Source organism: Battus philenor, unplaced genomic scaffold, assembly GCF_028537555.1.
Source record: "Battus philenor isolate CCGP_79_NKW_IND1 unplaced genomic scaffold, ilBatPhil1.0.hap1 SCAF_4, whole genome shotgun sequence".
Classification (NCBI taxonomy): Eukaryota; Metazoa; Arthropoda; class Insecta; order Lepidoptera; family Papilionidae; genus Battus; species Battus philenor.
Window position 1 is genome coordinate 12073673 of NW_027181704.1, and position 26152 is coordinate 12099824.

The 26152-nt window shown below is 33.2% G+C and overlaps 1 protein-coding gene across 1 annotated transcript in view; it reads left to right on the plus strand.

Moving 5' to 3' along the window:
• The window catches only part of Tmtc3 (Transmembrane O-mannosyltransferase targeting cadherins 3), a 318860-nt gene extending 292708 nt beyond the window's left edge, over positions 1-26152 (plus strand). Inside the window, exons 3-12 of the mRNA XM_068771763.1 lie at positions 184-265; positions 15011-15110; positions 17096-17211; positions 18687-18901; positions 19396-19600; positions 20137-20400; positions 20551-21036; positions 21880-22066; positions 22847-23127; positions 23711-26152. Of these exons, the coding sequence (XP_068627864.1) occupies positions 184-265; positions 15011-15110; positions 17096-17211; positions 18687-18901; positions 19396-19600; positions 20137-20400; positions 20551-21036; positions 21880-22066; positions 22847-23127; positions 23711-24004 (2230 nt within the window). The 3' untranslated portion in view covers positions 24005-26152. The remainder of the gene's footprint in view (positions 1-183; positions 266-15010; positions 15111-17095; positions 17212-18686; positions 18902-19395; positions 19601-20136; positions 20401-20550; positions 21037-21879; positions 22067-22846; positions 23128-23710) is intronic.

Below are 26152 nucleotides of genomic sequence, written 5' to 3' on the forward strand. Positions count from 1 at the left end.
CTGTTGTGTATTAATTTATTTATTTAAATATACAAACCAACTGCACAAGAAGTATAAATGTGGTTGAAAGGTATTTAAATAAATCCACACCACATTTCGTGGCTTAGCAAAGCACTTTCAACAATTCAGATCTACCTGACAAAGCCTTCTGTTCAACGAATGACCTACTTGTACTTGTTCCAGGGTGTGCGCGATGTTCCTACCGGAATTCGCAAGTTTCGTCGCCGCCATCTTGTTCGCCGTGCATCCGATACACACCGAAGCAGTGAGTTATTTTCAATTTTCCCGAACAAAGGGTTTCAGACACAGTCTACCTGCAGTGTTTTATCATGAAAGCACTTACAGGTTTATTGGTAATATATGAAACAGTTTTAAAAGGGTAAATATATAACTCATTTGCCATTAATTAATGCACAGCCTATCTAAAAATCAAGGATTTCAAAAATAATTAATAAAGTAATTACAATTTAAAACGAAAAAGCAAAATGTAGATTACTAGATATTAAAATAGATTATGGTTTACTATCTGCAGAGTGGAGAGTTTCAAAGTAATTACTTTAAACAGGTTGGTTAAGCAACAAATGTTATTGCTGATTAACGAGCTATAAATTCAATTTTTTAAAACTTTTATACCTATAACCAAACACTCTGTTAAATCTTTATCACGTCTTTTCTAGACTTTTCTACTCGATAACTACGGCATATTTTACCATGGCATATTATTTAAATGAATATTTTATATAAAATGACGCTCACGTTACGCTTAGAAAAAACTGAAGCATCCGTTGCCAGGGTAAGAAACCTTTACAATGACTGCAGAGGCCATTTGTTACGTATTTCAAACATTGTAAAAAATATTAAAACATACGACTAATACATTACAGTAGGTAATGTTAAAAACTTAAGAACGAAGACACGCGACATTAGAATATTAAGAAGCAATGTAAATGAAATCCAAAAACTTACGGTCGACCGATTTGCATACCGCCCGGATGCAATGCGAAATAAACTGACAACCAGAAACATGCGGTACTTGCTGGCCCCTATCCCGTTGAAGATATTCTAAATCACGGAAGCAAGGTATAGTCGTATTTGTTGGGGGCGGAAGAAGCTATATATCGCGGTGTGTGCGCCTATGTCCGAGCTCGTAATTAATAACAGACCTCGCGTGACTTGTATAACATTCTACTTTTTATTATATTAAATGTTTTTCTAGCTTGATCATTATACAGATAATCGGTTATTTGTCAACAAAAATCTTTACTCTTTTTTTAACCTATATGAAGTGATCAATTTGAAATATGTTACATTAATTTATGTTGTCTACTGAAATTTGATAGGCAAGTAACTGCTAGCGGTGTGAAGTATGCAGAGACAAACAGTAAACAAAAATTAAATTTAATTTATTGTAATCCGAACCCTTTTTCCTACTATATGATCATTATGTTAATGATTATTTCTAAAACTATTTTTTACTGGACAGGATGTAGCATACATTAATATATAGTAAATATTAGGGAAACTAGAAAGTAATGTCGTTTCCGTCGACATACTTTATGTCTATGTTCGTATATCAAGACAGAAGAGAAAAAAGACTAGTCGAATATTTGAATCTTTTTTTGTAATTTAATCAACTATATGTATGGCACATTAAAAATAATTATCATACTAGCGCATAAATAAAAAAGCAATTTATATATTAAAATAAACTATATTATAAACAGGTTTTACCTCTCCCAGCAAAGGAATGATTCATTAATACATTAATACTTTTTCACACGACAAAAACACGACTCCTTTGAATAAACAAATTTAAAGTATCTCAAATACTAAAAGCTTTATAAAAATATTTCAACATCAAAGTGCAAGGCTAAAAGAGTACAGCGAACTTTAAGTAAAACTTTCGTAAGCTCTTTATAATCCAGAAACATGCTTCCTAGCATTCAGAAACACAAGAATAAAATATCTTTATAATAGGCTCTGATTAATTTATTGTCACTAATCTTTTTAATAAAACTTAAAACCTTCTTAACCTTAATCCAGTAAGGAGATTTATGTAGCGAGTGCTGTTCATGTTCCTTTTCATCTCGAAAACGTTCACAACCTCTTACAGGTTATATTTTATTGAAATAACTTTATTGTAAAGCCAAAGTAAAGAAATGTAATTACTTTAATCAATTATTATTAGCAAGTATTGACGATCGACTTGTCCATCTTATAGCTCTATCTAACATTAGATACTTTCAACTTATACATATTAGAACATAATGTAATAATAGTTTATCTATGTGGTCGAGATTTAAAAAGAATACTTATTCATATACGAAGCTATAGAGATATTTTTTTGCAAAAATGCAATTTTACATTTTTTAAAACAATTGTCTTCTTATTGTCTAACTTAACCATTTCTTACACCTTTCAGTGTCACCACTATACATATATTTCTAAATTTTATATGCAAATGGAGTCTAAATAAACAAAAGTTTACATGTGGGACGGTAGGTGTACTTCTCATTTATTTTACATTTACTATTGTATCACCAGAATTCGATAATGCTTCATGTTTTAGTCCTGCAGACAATTTTTCTTTGACGCAATATCGAATAGCCATCATTCTTTTCTTTCAGACACTAATGTCAGTCTAAATTGACAGTTGCCATAACTACCATCACGCATACAATACAACATGTGTATGTTACGTATTTAATTTAAAAAAAAAAACATGTAACATATGTGAAAATTAATTCGAAAAACCCATCACCTGTTTTACTTTAAGGAGAGTTTCGTTAATATTATTTATTTAATTTCGTCTGCGATTATTTATTTATTAAAAACATTTTAATAGTTCTATGTGCATATACTAAGTTTAAAAGAACAATTAGCCTTGCTGATAAAGTAGAAAGTGCGGATAATGTCAGCTTTGCCGACATCACTAGTATTTGTTTGTTGATTACAACCCACTTTCAATACATCACAATTTCAATACACTATAATTTCAAATAATATTTTTGTACTCGACTGGCAGCTTAACGTCTTGAAACAACTCGCAACTGCAATTGATTCTGTGAGCTATTGGCGCATAACATAAAAAAGTGACAACACTGACATTAACATGTAAGTGTTGTTATTTTTTTTTTAAATAAATTTGCACTTAATTATTTTCGAAAAAATATTAATGTAAGTTTTTTATATCATAACCGTTTTATAAACTACATTTTTGCATCTATAATTATATCAAAATTGTTTTTACTACCAAAAATTTAACATTTTTTAAAACTTAAAGGATCTCAGTACGTTGTGTATATATCTTGTATCAAGTTGAGTTAATCTGAAAAATGATAGTACTCGATGATTTTAAGCATTATGTATTTTAATTCAACAAGAATAGCACAATTTCAGTTTTAGTTGTTGTCACCATTTCAGCCATAGATCGACCGCTAGACCATTATGCTGGGTCGAATAGGACCTGTTGGAAGCAGCTTGTACCTAGTCCACCTTGTATGCTGACATCCTACTCTTCGCTTTCCGGTACTTGGTCGCAACTCTAGAACCATTAGATACCAGTAAATTACAATTTGTAAAATATTTAAAAGTTTTTAAGCACATTTGGATAAATAATGGAAATTATAACAAAATTATTTGAATTTGCTACAGATATTTCTGTAACAGAACCTGATGAAATTGGTGCATTAATTATTCAAAGTAAATACTCGGAAAAAACATCAGGACCAAAAAAAACACGTTCTTTTAATTTTATTAATTAGTTCAGGAAAACACGGTAATTTGAAAAGAGAAACCTATTTGAGGCATTCATAAGTTAATGAAGTGAGAAGCCGAAGCTGGCGAAACTTTTTACGGAGTTAAATTAGTTCCTCATAGACCAACGACGTCGCGAGTGTAACCCCGGTCTTAATTACGTCGACCTCTAGTCTTATCTTTGCGCGTGTACAATTAATTACGCTTCACAATTAATTTTCATAATGGTCTAACACTGTTTACGAAATGACAAAGTTTTAATTATAATTCGTTTTATGGAACTACACGCATGCTACTTCTACCTCTGCTTTCAATTACGTAAGTAAACATTATTGAAATTTGTAGAAAAATCAGTTATCGTAAATATTTTGGGTAATATTATTATTATGGCATGTAAAACTCAGAAACACATTTTAGAATACACTTATGAAATAGACAATATTTTAGTAACCATCATTAAAGTAATATTTTTAAAACATTATCAATGTAAGAATTAAGAAAGGTTCTACGTAAATTGTTAAAAGGTGATAAAATACGATTTGAGCTATAAAATATAATAAATGCCAAATATTATTAGTTTATTGGAAAACATAAAACGTTATTATGTTTTAATTGTTTTTATTTATCTGCGACGTTGTATTCATAAAATGCGATAAAAGGGTCCCCTGATATTTAAGTGTATGAATTTTAATAAGACGATAAGGGATGCAAATTAATAAATAATTAGTTCCTATAGAAGTACTAACTAAACTGACAAAACTATAAGGGGCTTAAGATATCGGACGATGAAAACACAGGGAGGGTGTTTGTACCCTAATGCGATGTCAGTGTTCGGCGGTAAGCTTATTACGAGTTTAAAGTGCAGTGCACACTGACAGCGGTCACGTGCCACGTGTCGGTTTAAGGAGTGTGTACAACGTCTGCTTAAGAACAAAACCTCTTTCATAATATCACAAAGTTATTAATAATCTTGCTTCGGTTATTAACAATCGAAGCAATTGGCACATCAGTGCATATAAATAATAACAGATAAATTAATAAGTAAGTCATATGTTGCTTGACATTTTTAAAGATGTCGAGTTTAATTTCTTTATGACCAATAAGGTTAGTGACTTTATAACTGTACCGCAGTAAATAAAGTATAAGTAAAAAAAATATTGCTCACATCGATTACATCATATACTATATATACATCTTATTAACATTTTTGATTCAAATGCTTTATTACAAAATATTTCTTTTAGTGTTTGCTTGAAGCATTTTAGTTACTTGGGCGAAACGTGTGATTTGTGCAAAGGTTTTGGTTTGTTTAAAACGTGTTACTAATGCAAAGCGTGTTTTTTGTGCGCAGCGTGTGGTTTGTGCTAAGCGTGTGGTGCATACAAAACGTGTCGTTTATACAAAGAGCGAAGCGTGTAGTTTGTGCAAAGGTTGAGATTTATGTCAATCGTGTAGTGTCTGCAATTCAAGATGGTGTTCATGTTTATTATACAATAATTCATATTTTCTATAGACCATAACTTCGTTATTCATAATAACTCTTAATTACTTAGAACGTTTTCGTGTGTGCGTATAAACAATTAACTAAACCTTATTACAATACCATCGAGTTTTGTAATGGTTTACATATAAGGTTTTTATTTGATTTTTTTGTTAATTTGGTCAGTTCGTAACAACGTACACTAAAAAAAACCCTTCCTTGATTTTTTTTTTGCTAATTAAGGACATATTCCGTAAATAAAAATGTTTTTCTCCATTAAACGCTTGTTGAATAGAAAGCTTAGCAATCCCACAGCTTGGACGTGTACATACGGCTTCATTACAAACAGTTATGCTCGAGAAAAATAAACAAGCCACATTCAGTGGTTGGTATTACATCTCCAGGGCTTTCCTTTGTGGACGGGATATATTTAGCGCGAGCGCATGAACGTCTAATTCTTTGTTGCCTCTAACGAGTAAGTACTGTGAATTTAAACTACAGCCTTATTTGTTCGGTACAGGAATATCCATTTTTATTAAAATTTAAGTCGACTTAAATATTGCTATTAAGTTACTACTGAGAACCGATACTGTCGATAAAGAAATCATTCCTAGGATATTTGTTTTACGTCGTATTTAATAAACACTGCACTATATTAAAGTGTACATTAATACTAAGAACGCAGAGATATATTATATTACTGGTGTGACATAAGATATGCAAGAATATGCGTGTGATGAACAGGGTTACCTTTAATTTTCTGTGTTGTCATGCTTAAAAGTATGTTTAAGGTACAAAAGATAGGTATATGATTAATGAAATAAATCTATAGTCTCGTGGCTATTAAAATTAAAAAAAAATCTCTGCATATTTTTAAAGTATTAGTCGTCAAAATAGCATAACTAACAATAAAAAAATTATGTTGATATTTTAGTGAAACAGTAGATCATTTCAAACAAAGTCATTTCAAGCAAAATAATAATCTAAACTAATTATATTTAAAAAGGTAACGATTTAATCAAAGAAACTTTTCGGAATTCTTTTTAATGTACATGAAACATTTTTTTTTGTTTTGACACACAGCGGGTTAGTTGTTCATTCAACAAATACTACTAATTCTTTACAATTATCTTAAAGAAAAACATTTCGCTGCTTTTATTTCTTTCATATAAAAAATCATTTTACGCCAGTGTTTATTAACTTCCTGCGAATAATTGAATAACAAAGGCCTTTCTCATCACGTGAACAATTAATTAACTTTTTCATCATAACGCCATTAGGCGATGTTCCTAAATAATTATATTTTAGGTTAATTAAAACGTAATCCTTGTCATACACATACCTCATTTTAATTATATTAAATATATTTTACAGAAAATTATGCGTTTGACGTAAAATACAAAAAATAATCGTTTAAATGTTAATAGATTAGGATAAAACACATAAATAGAGATTCAAAAAATAATAGAGTGATCACAAACTGTTTGCCCTCAGGGTAGATTGGCGACTGTGTTAAGATTAAAGAGGCTGGATGATTCTAATCGAGCCTTTTCAGAATCTATTGTCGAAGCCTGTCTCTAGCAATGAGTGTCTTACGGCTGAAATGAATCACTATAATAGAAAATGGATAACAAAATAAAAAATATTTTTTTCAATATTTTCCTATTTTCAGATGATAGATAATGAAAATGTATTTTTATGTATAATATATTTGTATTAAACGTAACATACGTCCAGTAATTAATTTTACATTTTTCTTTCAGTGAAGAGCTCTCGGTATGAAATTAGGTCAGGTTATCAACACCAGTGTACTTCGTAGTCTGGGGAGCATTGTGAAACTTTTGCACGGCACTGTGTTTATTGGACTCCATTGAGTGCGCTCCCGTTTTCGTACTACGTCCATTTACACTGGTCCATTTTGTAATCAGAGTTTTACTTCCAGTTTGATTGTTTTCAGCCGGCACTGTTCGGTGTCATTTGTCCCTTTTTGCTAAGTTTTTATTTCACTGTTATACACGAAATTCTAAATAATCCATGCGTGTGTATATCTCAACATTATTAAAAATTACAACTATTTTTTCATATAAATAGTTGTATACCTGTTCATAAAAATATTTACTGAAAAAAATTCTTCGTAAGTATCTCAATACTAAATCTAGTGTCTTCCCTTAAAAAAAACTGATTATAACCGGAATACATGCATATGACGTGGGAACATAGCTTATAGTATAATATTTAATTTAATATAATGTACTGAAATACCGTTGATCTTCACAAATAGTAGTTCAACACAACAAATTAGATACAGAGCTGTCAAATCTCTCTTTAGAGCTTCGCAACACTTCAAAGATTCATATTCGCAGAATATCATACCTTTCAAAGTAAGCGTGAATACCGAACATTTGTGTGAACAGCGAGGATAGAGAGATCCAAGTGAATGATTCTCACAAAGCAAATCATTCTGTCTAAGTTTGAGATTAAACATAATTCCTAATAATGTCTCTAATTATCGTTAAATCTGGGAATGATATAATTTAAACCGAACCAGTAATATAATTGTAATCTACCTTCACCAATAAAGATAACACGACTGAAGTATCAAAGATATATATACAATTTTTATTATCAATTCATAATGTCATCACTTCATTTGTAGGACCTATTTTGCTGAACATTTACAACTTTCCGATAGGACTGGTTAAAAGCGTCTTCCGATGACCTGGACATGGTCTGTGCACCTGAACAATGTCCGGTCGATGTCTTACACTGAGCTTGCCACTTCTTAGTCTCCACTGCAGAACCCTAAGGCCCCAGCAGTCATCTCTTCCGCATACTATATGACCTGCACATTGTCACTTCATCACCACGTCAGTATACTCATTACACATCGAGCCCATCGTTGGGCACGATGCACCGAACACTATTCATACAAATACCTACGACACCAGGGGCCCCGTTCGCCTAGCCCGCGTTTAAGCGAGGGCGGTCAGGGTCGGCCCGTGTTGCTCCCGATCACCGAGTAGTCCTCGCTTCGCACAACTTACACTTCACTATACACATACACTGGTATAGTCCCTCTTCGTGTGTACGTCTTCGATGTAAATGGGATGTGACCACCCAGCGTAAATTCCTTAGCCCGCGGATCTCCTGTTTTAAGTTGGTTAAAAACAAAACATTCATCAAATCACATACTTTGCCACTTCAATTTGCCAATCCGCTATTCTATATCAGTAACTATATAATTCGATTAACTTATATATAGGGACTTGAGCCTGTCCACACAGAAAATGTATGGGGTGGAATCCAACAAACGCGCCCAGTGTATACAGGTAATTTGTTATTTGAATTTTTAGTCTTAATGCAATGAATAATTTTACCGGCCTAAACACCCTAATAACCGATGATTCGCTGTATTGTAAAAAAGACTATAGTCTATCGTAGAGATAGTACAAAAGTAATTATGAAAATAATGTATATTCCGGTGTAAAATGCAAATGACTTCCAAAAAAAGGCGGTGTAATAAACAACAAATCATACGTGCTGTCAATGTGGCGTCAAATTTGTTTGGAGTTGACGCTTTTAATTTCGCGGGCGAGTGCGGTTGGCACGGGCTGTGTTCACACTACCTACTACCGAGGCTTTCAAACAAACGCGTGTGCTACATTATTATTACTACAAACTTTATTCATCGCTTTACGTATCGTTCAGTATCTGTGATTTCGTAACTAATGTTATAGGTGTAAAAGCTTGAACGAGCTGAATGTATAACTTATTTGTTAGAAAAAGTTTAACGCATTTAAACTTTTATATCTATCTCCAACCAACATGTATAAAGTTATCAAAGCGAAAATTTTATTTTTCGAATTAAATTTAAACATAAAAAGTGCAACAAAATGCCTTACATTAATGTCAACGAAGGAAAAAAATGAGAATACACAAAGAAGGAATTTATTAAATTCGATAAGGTAAATTCTCCCACTGAAATACTATCGTGTCGACTTCACTTCCGGTAAACACATTTTATCTTCGATCGATCAACGAGCCGATAGTGTTCGACGGCTATGTTGCCAATGGCACGGCGTGTGTTTTGTGAAAGGCGTTTCAATGCCGACGGGCATTCAGTGCCTGCTAATTTATTAGTTTCCAAGCAAACTGTGCGATAGTACAAAGCTCTGCGACGTATAAACCTCACCTGTTGCAAAATTAGAGTAAAAATCACGTACTGTTGTGTTTAGCTTGAATACATGAGGATACAGTACACTAAAACGACTCGACTAGATCTCTTCACTACTAGATAAAGAATATCGGGGACTTCGTAAGGAGCATTGTGTAGCTAACTTAGATGCTATTCTAGATTGAAAGGCTGTCAAGATCATAATGAGACGTTCCATGGAGTAGCTCGGCACATAATAGCACCAAAGAATCGATTCACTGTTCGACTGATTAAAAAATATATTTAACATTTTATTAACCTCAAGAAGTATCAACATTAACTGGCCTTCCGTTTCATCACTAGAGTCGCATTTAGCTCTCTAATTATAGAACCCTCGAGAGAACAAAAGCAATGAATCGATTATTATAGCATTTAATCTTCACATTTCTGCAACTTCTTCGATTAATATTGCAAACTGTAAACCAGTTAACATAAGACACCTACAAATCAGTAGCGATAACAATAGTAATGATCCGATATGATTAAAAATCTGTTATAACGCTTTATAAATTATCCTTTAAAACTATTACAAAGAAGACTGTTTATTTACAATTAGCGAGGTAATACACATCGAAATTCTAACACCGCTTCCACTCGCCGTCCTATTTGTTTCAAGACTTAACAACGTGACAGCGGCTTAGTGTCCAAACGCCGGCTAACACCGTGTCCTTTGCAGATAGTCTTATACTAACACGCTGTAATTAACGTACATACATTTATTACCAACATATTTTCTAGAGTATTTACATTACTAATTAATCTTAACGTTACATGTATATCCTGATAAAACTATATCACATCTATTGCATCTCTGGCATATATATGTAACATAAATGAATACATCAATAATGAATTGATTGTCCGATTAACTTTTACAATAACACAAATACATGTAGATAGAATATAGGAAAATATACAACATAGCGGCGGTGTCTATAGCGAAAAACTTCTTATTTTTTAAATTTATTCTAGCTTATTTATAATATTGAACCTTGTTGCATCTTAAGAAAAAGCCCTAAGATTCCGTACATTATATTTTGGCTATTCCTAGAACACTAAATTTACAAGTTTATTATTCAATAATTTATAATCTCATTCGCAACCAGTTAATTCCCTAATAATAGCTTCTTGATATTTAATTGACCGATCGCCATAACTAATTAATTCACTAAGGATCTAATCGAAATTCCATTATGTCTCATTGACCGTCAAAGCCTTCGGGCTACACTAAATTATACGCAACTACATACTTCGGTATTAGATGCCATTACCCTGTTAAGAGAAGAAATTGTTCACATACATACGTTACGTAAAAACTGATTAACATCTGTTAAAATATACGCTCAGAAATAAGTACAATAATTTGATCTAATTGTTAAGTATTCTAAAAAGTCTCAATCTGAGTAAATAAATCAAACAGAATTCAATCTCCCGAAGGAGTCATCGAGCTTATTTACTGTGAAAGGACTAGTCGTCTCCAGGAATCTGATATCACAAACCTCGAGGTGCTGATTCAGCAGAGATATAAGTAAAAAAGGCTTGCTACATGTTTCCTCTAGTATCCCAAAGAGTTTAATAGGACGCTATCATTATATTTAATCGTTAATTAGGCTTTAAATTTGGTACAAATATTTCTCTCCTAGTAGAAGTTAAGATAAAATGCCACCACCTAGGGGGAGAGCATTAAAAACACATATTTTAAAACCAAGGATATAAAAGTTGTCCAGGGTATTTAGTTTGGCATGTTAAAATTTATTATGCACATAACATACCTACACACACAAAAGGCAGTGCAAGCTACACGAAGCGTGTGTAGGAAAGTTAGTATTATATAAATAAATGGCTTCTTTGATATAAACAAAAAGTGTTGTATTAAAAATGTTAATTTATGGTTTTACTACATGGAAAGTATTATCAAAATTGAAGGGAAAATAGTTTGTATTGTGTGGTAAAACACCAATATAACGTCAACTATATTGGATATTACTTAATCAGGTGATTAAAGAAAAATTTCATTTGTTAACAGACAATACGTAAGAAACATAACGATTGTAATAAAAACAATCTGAATAAAATTATAATGTATTTTTTTAAAAAGAAAATATGATGCAGTTTAAATCAGGAAAATATTTTAAAAAATATCGACAGAGATTTCCTCGTCGAGCATAACATGTTTGCAAAGCTGCACCTAATGAAGTCGTGAGAGGCCGTTAGGGAACATCGATGTACGTTATTTTTTTACGGGTTTCCAGAAGCGGTAGGAAATATAGTGAGCTTCAACCGCTTATATTGGACGGAACTAATATTTAGAACATGTTTGTTGTTGACATGAAAATCGATTTGATGAAAAACACTTTAACAGTTATAAGTTTTAAAAGCGATTTTTAAATCGATTCTATTTTAAACTGATTTTAAATTGACCACTTAAGTAGGTCATTAGAAGAGCCCAATTTGATAGAAACTAAATTCAGACTGACCTATGGCATTTCTCAACTTTAAGTTTTAACCATTAGGGTTAATAAATTCTGACGGGTTTTTTATAACTACTTTTAGAATACATTCGCGAAGAAATGTATTCTCAAGCTATATTAACACCTTAAAATCCTGTACATTATAATTGGGTCTTTTACAAGCTTCTCAAATTTGTTACAAGATAACATACCGTGTAAAATGTACATTCTTGAAATATACTCAGCTATTAATTTTATGAATATAGTAATGTTAATCTGAACATTAATAACGTAATGATTAATTTATATCGAAAGAATAAACAATACTCTAACCGCGGTCAAACAAGGTATAATGATATTCAAAGGCACTTGAAAAATTGTAAGTTGATTGAAAGATGTAATATAGATGACAGGTATAGAAGAATGAAGATGTGGACAGTATTACGAGACCAAAATAACCTAAACTAGTCCAATATCAATTTGAAAAAATTTTTCATCACTTCTATCCAGTGATGAACGACGACCAAAATGCAGCAGCCAAATATGATGGTCCGATCAGGTGCGATACCAGCACAGTAGCCGAAGCAACACACGTCATCGAAAACTGGCACAAATGGCGTAACAAAATGTGCCGAATGTAATAAAATATAAGAAACAAAAGTCAAGACACAAAACTAGGAAAAAAATAATATGATAGATAATTTGTGATACTTTGGTAACGGAGAAGAATGTAAGAAAGGCGATGGTCGAATGACAATAGCGCTTATGGAGTGAAAAAAAATTTATGTTGAATGATAGAAACAAAAACCATGAAAGATACTATGAAGAAGGAAAGAAAACAAATGTTAGTAAAAAAAATGCTCCTGGAAAACATATTACTCGAAATTGTAACGTCTCAGTCCCTCACCAAACAGGGGGAACGCAAAATAAAATGGGGTTCCTCAGTAGTCAGGAATACGACTAGGAGTAGTCTATCATGATTAACCACTAAGAAAAAACCCAATGTCGTATGAATAGTTTAGATTATCTAAATACGTCGAATATCCATTCACTTAGATAATTTCCACTGCTAACGAAACAGTCGTTTGTTACTGTGTTAACATGCGTCCGCTGAACCCGTCGCTACACGTTTTGAAAGTTTTGTTTTTGACACATTCCCAGCGTGTTGCAACCAATACGTGTAGTTTAACATTGTTGGTTAAGCATAATGTAGACTCTCTAATGTAAAATCTAAAACGTATTTCATTTCAATCAATTCAAAAAATTACAATTTTTTTTGACATGATATAATGTGTCATGGTCGCTCTTTCTACACTAATCACGTCATATATATCAAAGAATCACTTATATCAAAGAATCCACTATAGTATCCATTATGATATATCACTATAAAAAATTTCCGATATCTTCATAATCATTACTCATTTTTAATCATTTCAAACTTTCGTTTATTCATTGTGTTGTCGTATATAATCCTCGTTGTTCTGTTATTAAAAATTGACATTGGTTTTTGATAATGAGTTTTCTTTAAAAGATTCAGAAACAGGCAAAAAATATTTTAATAAAATACCTTTACATTTGTAGCAAAATAACGGCTATTTGATGAATAAAATAAAAAGTAGACAAAAAACCGCAAAGTGTTTCGAAAAATAAACCATTTACATATTTAGATTGTTAATTTTCTCTCACGATATTTTCTTAAGAAACAAATCTCTTTGTAATGAAGAGCCGAGAAAGCGTAAGGAAAAGAGAACGGTCTAGGGTAACAATCTTGCGATATTATAGACTCGTTGGCCGACAATTGTTGCCCATATTTTCGCTGACTTTATTCGCCACCTCTACCGTCTCTTTCGCTATTTCATGGCTACGATTTTCCGTAACAAACAGGATTTGCCGTGCACAGCCACTAACAAATTGATTTCATTAACTAACCATTCAGTGGAATTAAACCTTCTTTGTAGCTCTTAAAGTTTGTGGTACAAAAGAGATCTTATTTATATATCAATTCAACAACTGCCTTATTACAGTTTACGTTTATATGTGGGATGTGATTTGAAAACAAAAGTCATAGCAAATATCTCATTCAAATATTATTTAAATTATCTTTCTCAGACACAGACACACGTTATTCTAAGACTCTTTTGCACTGTGTTGTCATCTTCAACCAAAAGTTACCATAATAAAAGATATGCTTAATAAAAATTAATCTAAACCACATATATTTCCATAAGCGCAACAATCACGCCTCTATTTCTACATCAATAAAATAGAGATAAAAACTGATAGTAAAGCAACACATATTACTTATTAATATTAATTAAAATATACACCAAAAAAGAAGCAAATCGTAAAGCGATTATTAAATTTAAATTATTCTCTTGAAAACCACTCCAAAATCATTTTACATAATTTACCAATGCTGTCAAAGTGTAAGTCCACTACATCGAAAACCCTTTATGTTGGCGAATTTGTGCCCGAAACCGTTCTTTAAAGCAAATATCTTTGCTTTTTTGTTTCAAATCACGCAACTGCAACTTTTTTCAAAAAACATTTCAAATTATCGTAAATTCTAAATTATGAACGATTTTGAATTTCTACAAACTTTTTACGTAATTTAATAATTTAGGTAGTACTTCTTTTGTGGGTACTGTGTACGGTATATATCCTCATGTTGTGTCTTTATATTATTTTATAATCTAAGAAGGTAATTAAATGTAATCCAGGATTTTTAATGGATAATAAAGCTTGGGAATGATTTGTTTAACAACTGTATTAATAACGTTGAAAGTGACCACAAAAAATCAAGGCACGTTTGAAACTTTCATAGCTTTAAGATAAAGGATACCAATATACGGGAGTTAAATCTGGTTCAAGTTTCTATCAAATTGGAGTCTAATATCATTCTTCTATAAATGATCCTTTGATAAAAATAATGTAAATAAGTTATTATAGTTCATCCCAATACCTACACTTTATAGATCTAATTAGTCAATACGTAAAAGAAGACTTCGAATAAAATTTATTTTAAATGGAAAATGGGAAATCGGCGATAAATCTAACTACAATATGTCGCTGAGCTAAGTGATTTTATATGATTAATTTGTGTGGCAGGTAACCGGTGTCGTCGGCAGGGCGGAAATGCTGTCATCTGTCTTCTTCCTCGGCGCATTGCTCTGCTACGCCCGTGCCGCAAGCAGGAGACGATACACTGGTAATATATACTTTTGTGTTTTTTTATCATATATTTACAGCGATATTAAATATAAATAAAATAACATAAATATAAGAAGGCCATTTAAAAAGTTTCACAAATATGTAAAAAAAATACATTGGTATCGTCAATATAAATACAGTTTTTGTTATCTACAATTTAGTTTAAGTTATTTTCAAAAAATTTATCAACCCTGACTTTCTAATTATCATAAGCAGGAAAAGAAAAATTATCGTTAGTAGTATAAACTCAAAAAGAGTTTTTAGTTTGTCTATGAAATATAACTTTAACGTTATAATTTTGGAAAAAGCTCCCATGAATTAAAAATAATGTAATAAATTTATTTTGGTGAGATACAACAGTATCAAAAAAGTCTAGGTTTAATTCTTGCGAAAACTCGTTGAACAATCTGCACGCTCTTATTAGGAAACTATTTTGCAGGAAGCAAACACTAAGCACTATAAAAAGTTATCAAATTTATAAAAAATGGTGATTACTTCCACCACGAAGATTAATTTCGTCCAATTTCGGAACACAAACATAAAAACCTTCCGGAACTTTCCACTTGAAGCACAAACACGGGCACACAAGCGCCATCTATTCCCGTAACGAGAACGTAATCCTGTTAAGCCTGTGTATTCGGATATTTGCAGTTGCTTTTAACTTGTATTTTCCCTTCAAAGGAACGCGGGTAGGATGGGCTTCAAAAATCCGCGGTCGAGAGTTCGAATTCAATTAAAGGGCCTTTTAGAAAACTGAAAATAATTGGGATTCCTACGAATCGTTCTACACTTGTGTTTTGATGATACTTTCCTGTTTATCTTTGTATTGCACACATTGAGGTTTTCATTTTGTCAACATTTGAATCATAGTACATACAACTACATACTGATATCCTTTTTGTCGTTAGTTAGTTTTAGGTCATTTTATTCACAAATAAATATAAATATATTTTTAAACTCTCCGACTTTGTCGAAATGATTTTTGGTCCGTTAGAACAGAAAAACGTGTCACTGAAATTGTACGTTATTAACATAATAATATAGTTTGTAAGTATAATATATCTGAGTGGAATTAATAATTCGTAGAAATACACATAAATAAACGAAATAATGAGAATTACTCTCTGCCCTCTTGTGTTAAAAACTCTTAAATTGAGTCTTAATCGTAATATTTAAAATATTTTTAAAATAGCGTCTATTAGAATATTTTTACAGATCAACCTCAAAATTTTAGGCTTTCTACTGCTGTAAGTAAACCTCCTCCAAAGGTTTCTAAAAAGCGTTGGAACAGGCACGAAGTGGGCTGCATCCAGCGCCTTTCGTCGACCTTATATAACTAATAAAATTTAAATGTCATTTACGAAAAAAGACGGTTTATTAAACTCTTATTGTGTTAGTTACTTACAATCTAACAATATGTTATTACTGTGCGATTTTGTAATTAAAAATAATTGCTAAAAACCAATAGAAAATTACCAATATTTGAAAACCTGCAAGCGAATTCTGGCTGAATATTTTAACACAATAGCTGAGTTTCACTTATGTTTTAAACATAAAAGGAATAACTGTTATGAAATCTTTAGTAACGCCAGATGCACTTAAGTGTGATAGCTGACGATTTCTCTCGAACCAGCAAACTCGTTATAATCTCCGACCTAAATTGAAGATGTTAGTTTTAGGAAGTGTTCTTGGCGTCAAACCGATATCCTCCGCTTATGTAATGCGACTTCGGTTACAAATGAACTGTTACGGCTACTACTATTTGATATGCAATAATTCCATTGTATCGATAGAGACATGTGGCAACTTTCTGTTAAAACCACGTGTCAGTAATACCATCCGGGATAACGAAGTTCTGCCAAACGCTATATACAGGGTGATTTTTAATGACAGAGATTACCCCTTTGTCGCTTATATACCTTTAACCAATTGCACTGTATAGCTATAAACAAGAAGATGTAGCTCCTTTGTATATTTTCCCAGATTGGCGTTATCTAGCTGCTTGCACGGCTTGTGTGGGAGTAGCGATGCTGTGCAAGGAACAAGGTATCACAGTGACTGCTGTGTGCGTCGTTTACGAGCTCTTTGTGGCGCAGAAGGTAAAAACTATTTGTGTTATTTGATCTTAATTGAAATTGTATAGACTAATGAACTAAATACAAATTTAACACTTTTGAATCGTTAATTATTTATATCGTTGTAAAAAAATCAGTGTAGTCAGGACGTAACTAAGCTACCACCGGCTTAGAATACTTGTCTATTAAGAAGAGTCGGTCAGAAAATCAACAGTTGGTAATATCAACCCTGCTGATGAGTCAACAACCAAATTTCAGACATTTCGATCAACTACTAACTCTCTATAATCTTCTCTACAATAGAAGTACATTAATAAATAATATTTATTTATTAATGTACTTCTATTGTAGACTCAAAAGTAAAAAAAGGAAGTAAGATATCTTGTGGAACTTTATTACAATACGTACACTCATTAAAAAGGCATACATACAATTGCATAACATTAAAGTGGTGTATAGAACTGGTCACTTTGACCCTAAGGCCCAGGGCAAGGGCGTTTGCTATGACAAAGATAAAGCTTTGTTTGACGCTCCATCCCTTTTCTATTGTGCGTGTAATTTTATCCGATCCAGCGTAATATGAAAGTTAGAAGGGAATGGAAACATCACAATGGACGCCGAGCGCATACGTGTTGAGAATTTTCTTCATTATTTGACTCCTCTCACAATTCTAGTTTATAAAATAACTCACAATAAAAATGTTAGAAGGAAGCAAAACTTCATATCATAGGGGGACCGGAAAGTAATGTTGTTTCTGACGACATATTTTACAGAAAAATCGATTGATCTTTACCGCTCTTACATTGAAAATTTGTATAACTAGATGGCAAAAGGTTGTAGATAACGAAACTAGTTAAAATGTAGTCGTATTAATTTAACTTAAGCGTCATTACTTTCCGTTCTCCCCAATATCTGCATCCAATATTTTTTTCGAAGCTCATTTTTATATTCTCACGTAAATTTACAGTTGACTTATACAGAATGATAGGTGTTTAGTGACTTACAAAGAGCATAAAAATTTTAAAGGATAGAATACACAGCTAATTTATCAGCTAAAACATATAAAGCTTTTGCACATATTTACAATTAGACTGCGTAAAGTGATTTCTCTGAAATTAATTAAATTAATGTATTTCTTTTATTGGAATGCGACACTACAAAGTAAACAATAATTGATTTTTCGAAATTTTAAAACGCTTTTATTTATTATTTTATAATATCATTACGTTATTAATTATTTCTATACTGTTGACTTTTATATAAGCTCTACCAAACGTTAATTGATAGCAAACAAGCATTCACTCACGCATTAAAGATTTTACTGAATCGTTTTTTATTAAATCGTTTTTAAATCTTACGTATCATTTTACCGTAAGCAACGCATTTTGCGACGCACGATGCTATTGTTGGTATTAATAATTGTCGTTTAAAAAAAACATTAAAAACAGGTGTATTCGTAATGTATAAAAAAGAAACTTATATCGCCAAATATCTTTCAGCGACGCGGCTCAGTGGTAAGTGGACGGTCATGGCTTGAAGCGTGGGGCAAGGGATCGGGATGGGGTTGCGCGTGTGGCGAGGCGGCCCGCAGGGTTGCCACTGTATGCTGTGCCACCTTAGCACTTCTAGCGGCAAGGCTACACGTCATGGGAGCGCAACTTCCAGTCTTCACGAGATTTGACAACCCTGCCAGTGCAGCTCTACCCCCGGCCAGGTAAAGACTTATCACTACCTACGATTTTTATTTGTTTACACAAATTGGTTTTGAAATCGAGCTTTGATCCAGTTTATACATAAAAAAAATATTGTAAATATGGACAGGCAAGCGCAGCATAGAACGCTCGCCCATATGATGGACAGACGTCATTGTTATGGTCGTAAGAAGACGTTGTAGTTAACAGGACTATAACTGTTATTTAAAAAAAAATCTACATGACTCTTACTAACTAACTAGTTCTTGAATATTGTGTGTACATAAATTAAATATGTGATATATATTTCTATGTTTGTTTTTTATGTAAATTTGAATATATTTGTAATTATCATCATCATCATCATTTTAGCCGTAGAACCTGCTCTACTCGACGACCTCCCCCATAGATTGCTTTCCTTTCCCCAAGGGCATCTCGCATTGCCCTAAGGTGACATACACGAGGTGCGGTAATAGATTTAAACTTAATTATTAACACTGCTTTTTTCTTGTTTCAGACAACTAACATTCGCTTACCTGCCAGCACTAAATGCGTGGCTCCTTACATTACCCGAGGCTCTGTGCTGCGACTGGACTATGGGCACCGTGGCCTTACTTCGCTCTTGGCGGGACCCACGCAACCTGGCCACCTTGGCACTCGCCGCTACTCTGATAGCTGGCGCCATACATGCATTGAGAACACGCTCTTCAGCGCTCTCTATGGTATATATACAAATCTCAATTTTTCATTATCATTCAAACTCTGGTTAAAAAAAAAAACTAATTTTAGTAACGATAAAAATGTAGAAAAGACATTCACAAGTTTCGCTCTTCCGATATACTCCGAAGATAGCAGTGACGTAAATCTGCCAACTATGGAGGAACGAAATAAGTAATCTTAATCATCATCTCAGCCGTAAGACATCTACTGCTAGGCGTATGCATCTCCCCATAGATTTTCAATAGGACTGGTTGATAACGACCTGCAACCAGCGTTTTCTGATACCCTTAACAAAGTTATCGGTCGACCTTGTGGGTGGACGGCCTGCGCTTCGCTTGCCGGTCCGTGGTCTCTACTCCAGAACCTTAACGTCCCTGCAGCCGCTGTTCTATTTTACTTTAGACCCACAAAAATGCATTAATTTAAAAATATTAAAATCATACCTAGTAGGCGCTCTTAAATAATCATTACAACTATGTTAATTGTTAAATTCACTTGCATCTTATAGATTCTAATATTGATTGAACATTTGTTTCAGGGTCTTGCATTGCTTGTCCTACCATTTCTACCAGCGTCGAATCTATTCTTCCCCGTCGGATTCGTTGTTGCTGAAAGGGTTCTTTACATGCCATCGATGGGCTGGTGTCTGTTGGTGGCCCACGGATGGCGATTGGTCGCTAAGAAGAGAGCCACGCTTGCAGCTGCAGCCCTTATATTTCTTCTCCTAGCTTTCAGTGCTAAAACTTATGTGAGGAATTGGGATTGGAAGACTGAATACTCAATTTTTGCATCCGGCCTCAAGGTAATTATTGGACTTTTCTTAGTGTGTTCTACAGCTTTTTATAGGTCTCTTCAGTATCGTTCAACCAACTGTTCTGCGAGCTATATGGCCTGTCCACCGCCACTTCTTCAAATTGTCAATCATTATTAAAAACACAATTACGAATTCCAGGTAAACCGAAATAACGCTAAGCTGTACAACAACGTGGGCCACGCTCTAGAAGCTGAGGGCCGATACGCAGACGCATTACAATTCTTTAACACGGCAGTCAATGTTCAACCAGATGACGTTGGAGCCCATATCAACGTTGGAAGAACTTACAATCACCTCGGACGGTACCAGGAAGCCGAGGAAGCATACGTAAAAGCTAAATCCCTCCTGCCTAAAGCAAAACCAGGGGAATCCTATCAAGCTAGAATAGCTCCGAACCATCTCAACGTCTTTTTAAATCTCGCTAACCTGATTTCCAAGAATGCAACCAGACTAGAGGAGGCGGACATGTTGTATAGACAGGCGATAAGCATGCGCGCCGATTATACGCAAGCCTACATAAACAGAGGGGACATTCTGATCAAGTTAAATCGCACTAAAGAAGCACAGGAAGTGTACGAGAGGGCGCTGTTATACGACAGCGGCAACCCTGACATATATTACAATGTAAGTATTGCCAGTCTTTAATCGCGCTTGAAAATTCCTGTATGTAATGTTATAACCAATTTAAATACTATAATACTTAGAAAACACAAAACACCGGCCATTAACCGCTAGTAAAAGAATTATTTTTTAACCATTCAGAAGACTTCTCTTGCCGACAATATTACTTTATATATAAAAATACAAATATACGCCGACTAGGGGACGATAGTTACAACCCGAGCACATAAATTTTTACCCTTAAACGCGCGAAAGAGCTAGGATGATCGAAGTTGCATGTGCTTTAATTTATACAAAGAGTATTTACAATTTCAAATTTAACGCGATTCTAGCGACCACATCAGTGATGGCGTACGAATTAAAATCTGAATTCGAACGCCCAAGAATAATTTAACATAAAAGTATTATTAATGTAGTGGCCAGTAATGCAGAGCATGAATGCTACACAAATTAAATATTTACCCACTTGGCACAAAAAAATGTAAGAAAAAAGTTAAAATTTGGACACAGAAACTTTAGTATAAGTCTTTAATTATACAAACACAACGAAAACATAAATATTAGTGGAGTATGTGGTAATACAGTTTTTTTACTAGTGGTGATGTTATTTCTTTTTTATCACATACTTTACAATTGTAAATTCATTATATCGATGTTTAAGGAAGAGGACACTGACGGCTGTAATACAGTTTATAACTCATATAAGTTTCAGCGACATACTAGAATTACATTTTTAAATAATTAATTTAAAATAAACAATGTAAAAATATATTGTGCCAGTAGTAATAAGCGCTACTTATTTCACGAAAAGTATGAACAAAAAAATAATAATTTTGTTTATTTCAGCTGGGCGTTGTTTTGCTAGAGCAGGGCAAAGCATCTCAGGCTCTAGCTTACTTAGACAAAGCGTTGGAGCTGGAACCGGAACACGAACAAGCGCTGCTTAACTCCGCCATCTTGTTGCAAGAGCTGGGCGCCGCTGATCTCAGGCACCTCGCCAGGCAGCGCCTACTTAAGCTACTTGATAAAGACGGTAGGGAAATAAAAAAATGTATGATGTCAACGCAAATTAAGTTCATCTATTCTGCACTAGATAGAGCTATTGTTCTACACTGCTTAATAAATATAATATAATAACTAAAACAATACATCGCCTGACACCAATCGAATATAAAGTCATTTGGCCAATAATCTTTCGCGCATTAATAATACCACTTAGTTACCTTAAATCTACGCTAGAATATTTCTTGATTTGTGGTTGCATTCCAACTTCTTTTTTGTAAAGGTTCGTCTGATTTTTTTTATTATAGAGGAGATGCTGTGGCAAATATTTTTAGGTATTGAGTACCTTAGGTGCTAGAGAGAGGTTCTGAATCTAAACTACTACTTCACACTCCAGTTTATTATTTCAAATCTGGAGTGTGAAGTAGCAAACCGAATGACTATCCCATTTTCCATACAGAACGCTATGAAATATGGAATGTTTATTTTAGACATATGGCTATTTATAAACCTGCTGGGAATAAAATAACGACAATAATCCTGTTGCATTTAAACCGTTGCTCCGAAGTTATGAATATAGCTTAAAACTTTTTTTTAAATAAAGAAATGTATACATGAAAACTAAAAAAAATGCAATGGGCGTCTTATTATTCAAGGCTTAAAGACAACCATAGTAAGAAAATTAAATGACGAGTAACGGGTAGTTGACATGTAGATACAAACATATGTATTTATATATATTATACACATTAATATACATACATTCATCCATGTACACTCATAATAAATACTTATTATTATTTATCTTCAGCAACAAACGAGCGCGTGCACTTCAACCTCGGGATGGTCTGCATGGACGAAGGCGACGCAGAATGTGCAGAGCGATGGTTCAGAGCCGCTGTACACCTGAAGCCAGATTTCCGCTCGGCGCTATTTAACTTAGCGTTGCTATTAGCAGATCGCAGAAGGCCGCTAGAAGCAGCGCCGTTTTTGAAGCAACTCGTTCGCCATCATCCAGACCACGTGAAGGCTCTAGTGCTCTTAGGAGACATTTACATTAACTCGGTAAAAGATTTGGATGCCGCCGAAAGTGTAAGTTCATTTTTATGCTACATGTATATATATGGAAAAATACATAAAGGAAAGAACAGAAGAAATTGATATAGAATCATTTTAATAATAATATCTTTTATGTGTATTAAAAGTTTGAAATCTTCGGATGAGTGCACACGATAGCTTCACTTAACTTATTGGTTTAATGACAACGATATGCCATCCATTTTCTCAAACTCAGAAGGAGAGACAAAGGATCCCTATCCTAATTTAAATAAAAGACTGTTAAATAGCCATCAATTAACCTACATGGCTATTCCATATTGAATGCTTTTATGGGAGGTTTGTATTGACAAAACTACATGGTTTTTTATACAACTGTGGGAATAATCTATTTGGTCTTTGACACTGCATTACACTATAAACATTACTCGAAGTCAATCGTCTGTCAAAAAAACGATTATCTCACTTAGTGAGTGTCGTCGGTCAGGACTCGCGGGCTAGCAGTTGGGGCTCACGTATCTTTAATAATAGCATCTATACTATAATAAGAATTTTCTTTTTTCATATCTCTTAATACATATTGGCATAATTAAACGTAAATTCTCATTACAATTTTCAGTGCTACCGGCGAATCTTAGAGCTTGAACCGGACAACGTGCAGGCGTTACACAATCTCTGTGTAGTTGCAGTCGAGAGGGGGAAGTTGGCTGTTGCCGAAGAGTGCCTCACAAGAGCCGCAGCCCTCGCACCTCACGAGCATTACATCCAACGCCATCTAGCGGTGGTGCGCGCGAGACTGGCCGCCAACTCTGCCTCTCCGTCCGCGCAAAGCGCTAAAGGCTCGGAGGTGCGAGCGAGATGGAACTACATTCCTCAGCAGCCGCCCGACCCGCACGAAACAGACGCCTCATAGCGAACCAGCGAAAACTAGAGAGTCCAATTTAGAATGTTTTATATCAGCTGATTGCTAATTCATTAACATGCTAACTATTATTCTCGTTTAATAAAATAAGTTCATTATGTAAAGCTATTACCCATAAAACAAAAATTTATTTTAGTAAAAATGCATTCATTTAAATTGAAATTTAAAATTATTTGTTGTTTTTAATAAGCGGCGACAGTCATCGCGCTATAGATGACTTAATATTCCTAATTAAACTATTCTTTCTTTGAACAATTATAAATATTACTGAAATTTCTTCTTTGATACGTTAAAATCTTTTCGTTACAACATAAAAAAACTAATAATGTCACCATACAAACAATAATGTTTATGTTACTCAAACCTAAAAAAAAAAATTAACGCAAGTAACTGGACCAGAGTAAGAACAGAAAATAATTATTTCTGTAAATTGTAATAAAAGTGCATAATTTTCTTTTAAACCTCAGCTGATATATAACCTTAAATTGAAATTGTAAATACCATTGTTTACAAATAAATATATATTTCTCAAACACCAACAAATAACGGCCAGTAAATGTCTACCTATTTTGAAATATTATCTGTTGCTGTTGTCAGGGTATCCTTCGATATTTTATTTACTTTAAAAAATGATTTACGAAGCTTTGTTTAGCCAACCATTTTGATTGAGAAAATTTTTTAATTATAGATGTAATAATTCCATTTTTGAGTCTGACAAGAAATTTTAATCTCACAAGGCATAGACGAAAATTCTAGAACAACTATTCACAGCATGTATGTATGAGAATGACATAATTTAGTATTATGTTAAAATTCCAACTTCGTTTCAAATTGTTTTCTTTCCCTGCTCGTTAAATATGCTCAGAGCTAATTTTAGTACATGAAAGCTTCTGAGTAATTTGTACCGATATTTAAATTTACAATGAAAACAAAAAATCTTTTACCACAGCCCGTGTAGGATTCTTAGTGAGAAACGCGTAGGTATTTAGGCTTAATTTGCATAATTATGGAGTTCGTGATATTACTTTATGTATATTTCATATTCGTAAATATGTAGAATATGTTGGAACGAGCTTTCGTCATTAGCGTGGTATACGGACTTGTGTGTATTCATAACAATAGAATATATTATAAAGACTAAACTCACTCCAATTGTATAGATTTTGTATGTACCAAATCTCTTTTTAAAGTAAAGTTGGTGTTATAGACATAACGCGTTCTTTTCCTTGGTTAGTTTTGATAAATAAATAGCGCTAGCAACGGACAGATGAATGGACACCTATTAAAACAACAATAAACATACATGTAACTGACATACATTATACACGTATAAGTTTTTAAGATATAGAGGGAAGACAATTGTTTTGTTGAATCATGATTATCTTAATTTTCTTTAAAATTGTTTTCATTTAAAAAAATATATTCTTAAAGGCATCAGAAATGGGAGCTGTCTTGCACCTACTAGAATTTTCTCATTTTATTTTAATCCTGCCTTCAATTTAATTTTTCTCGGATTTAAAAATTAAATCATTAATATCATAAATAGAAATTCAATATTTATTAAAGTAATAAGTTTAGTACTGCAATCTTTCTGTTCGTTGCCCTTTTAAAAATGTTATTTGATTTGTTCATTGAGAATATATATTTCTATAGATATTTATTTTTATTTTTGTATATGTATGTGATTTATATATGATAGAAATATTTATCCAGATAATAAACATTGCTTGTATTTTTGAAATTAGTGCTTTTCGTTCGACTATTGCAAAGTTGTAAGCAAATTGTCGTGTTTGTTTGCAGCGCACCCCATATGGGTTGCGGATATGTATATTGTCATAAATGGGCCTAGTCTCCGATACTATTATTAAAGACGTATAGAAATCATAATCTGTGTCGTAAACGGTTATTTTGTTAAACGCCATGTTATATTGTGTAAAGATAAAAGTGATCGACCGTTATTAGATGTAGATGTGAAAGTGTAATGTTGTTAATGTTTTAAGATAAAAAAAAATAATAACTTTTGTAAAAACTGAAATTTTTTACAATGTCTTGAAACATTTCTGATGCGAACTCACATGGGAGTTGATGAATTCGTAAGGACCCCGAAATTATAAACTATTTGTCGTCAAAACATTTATT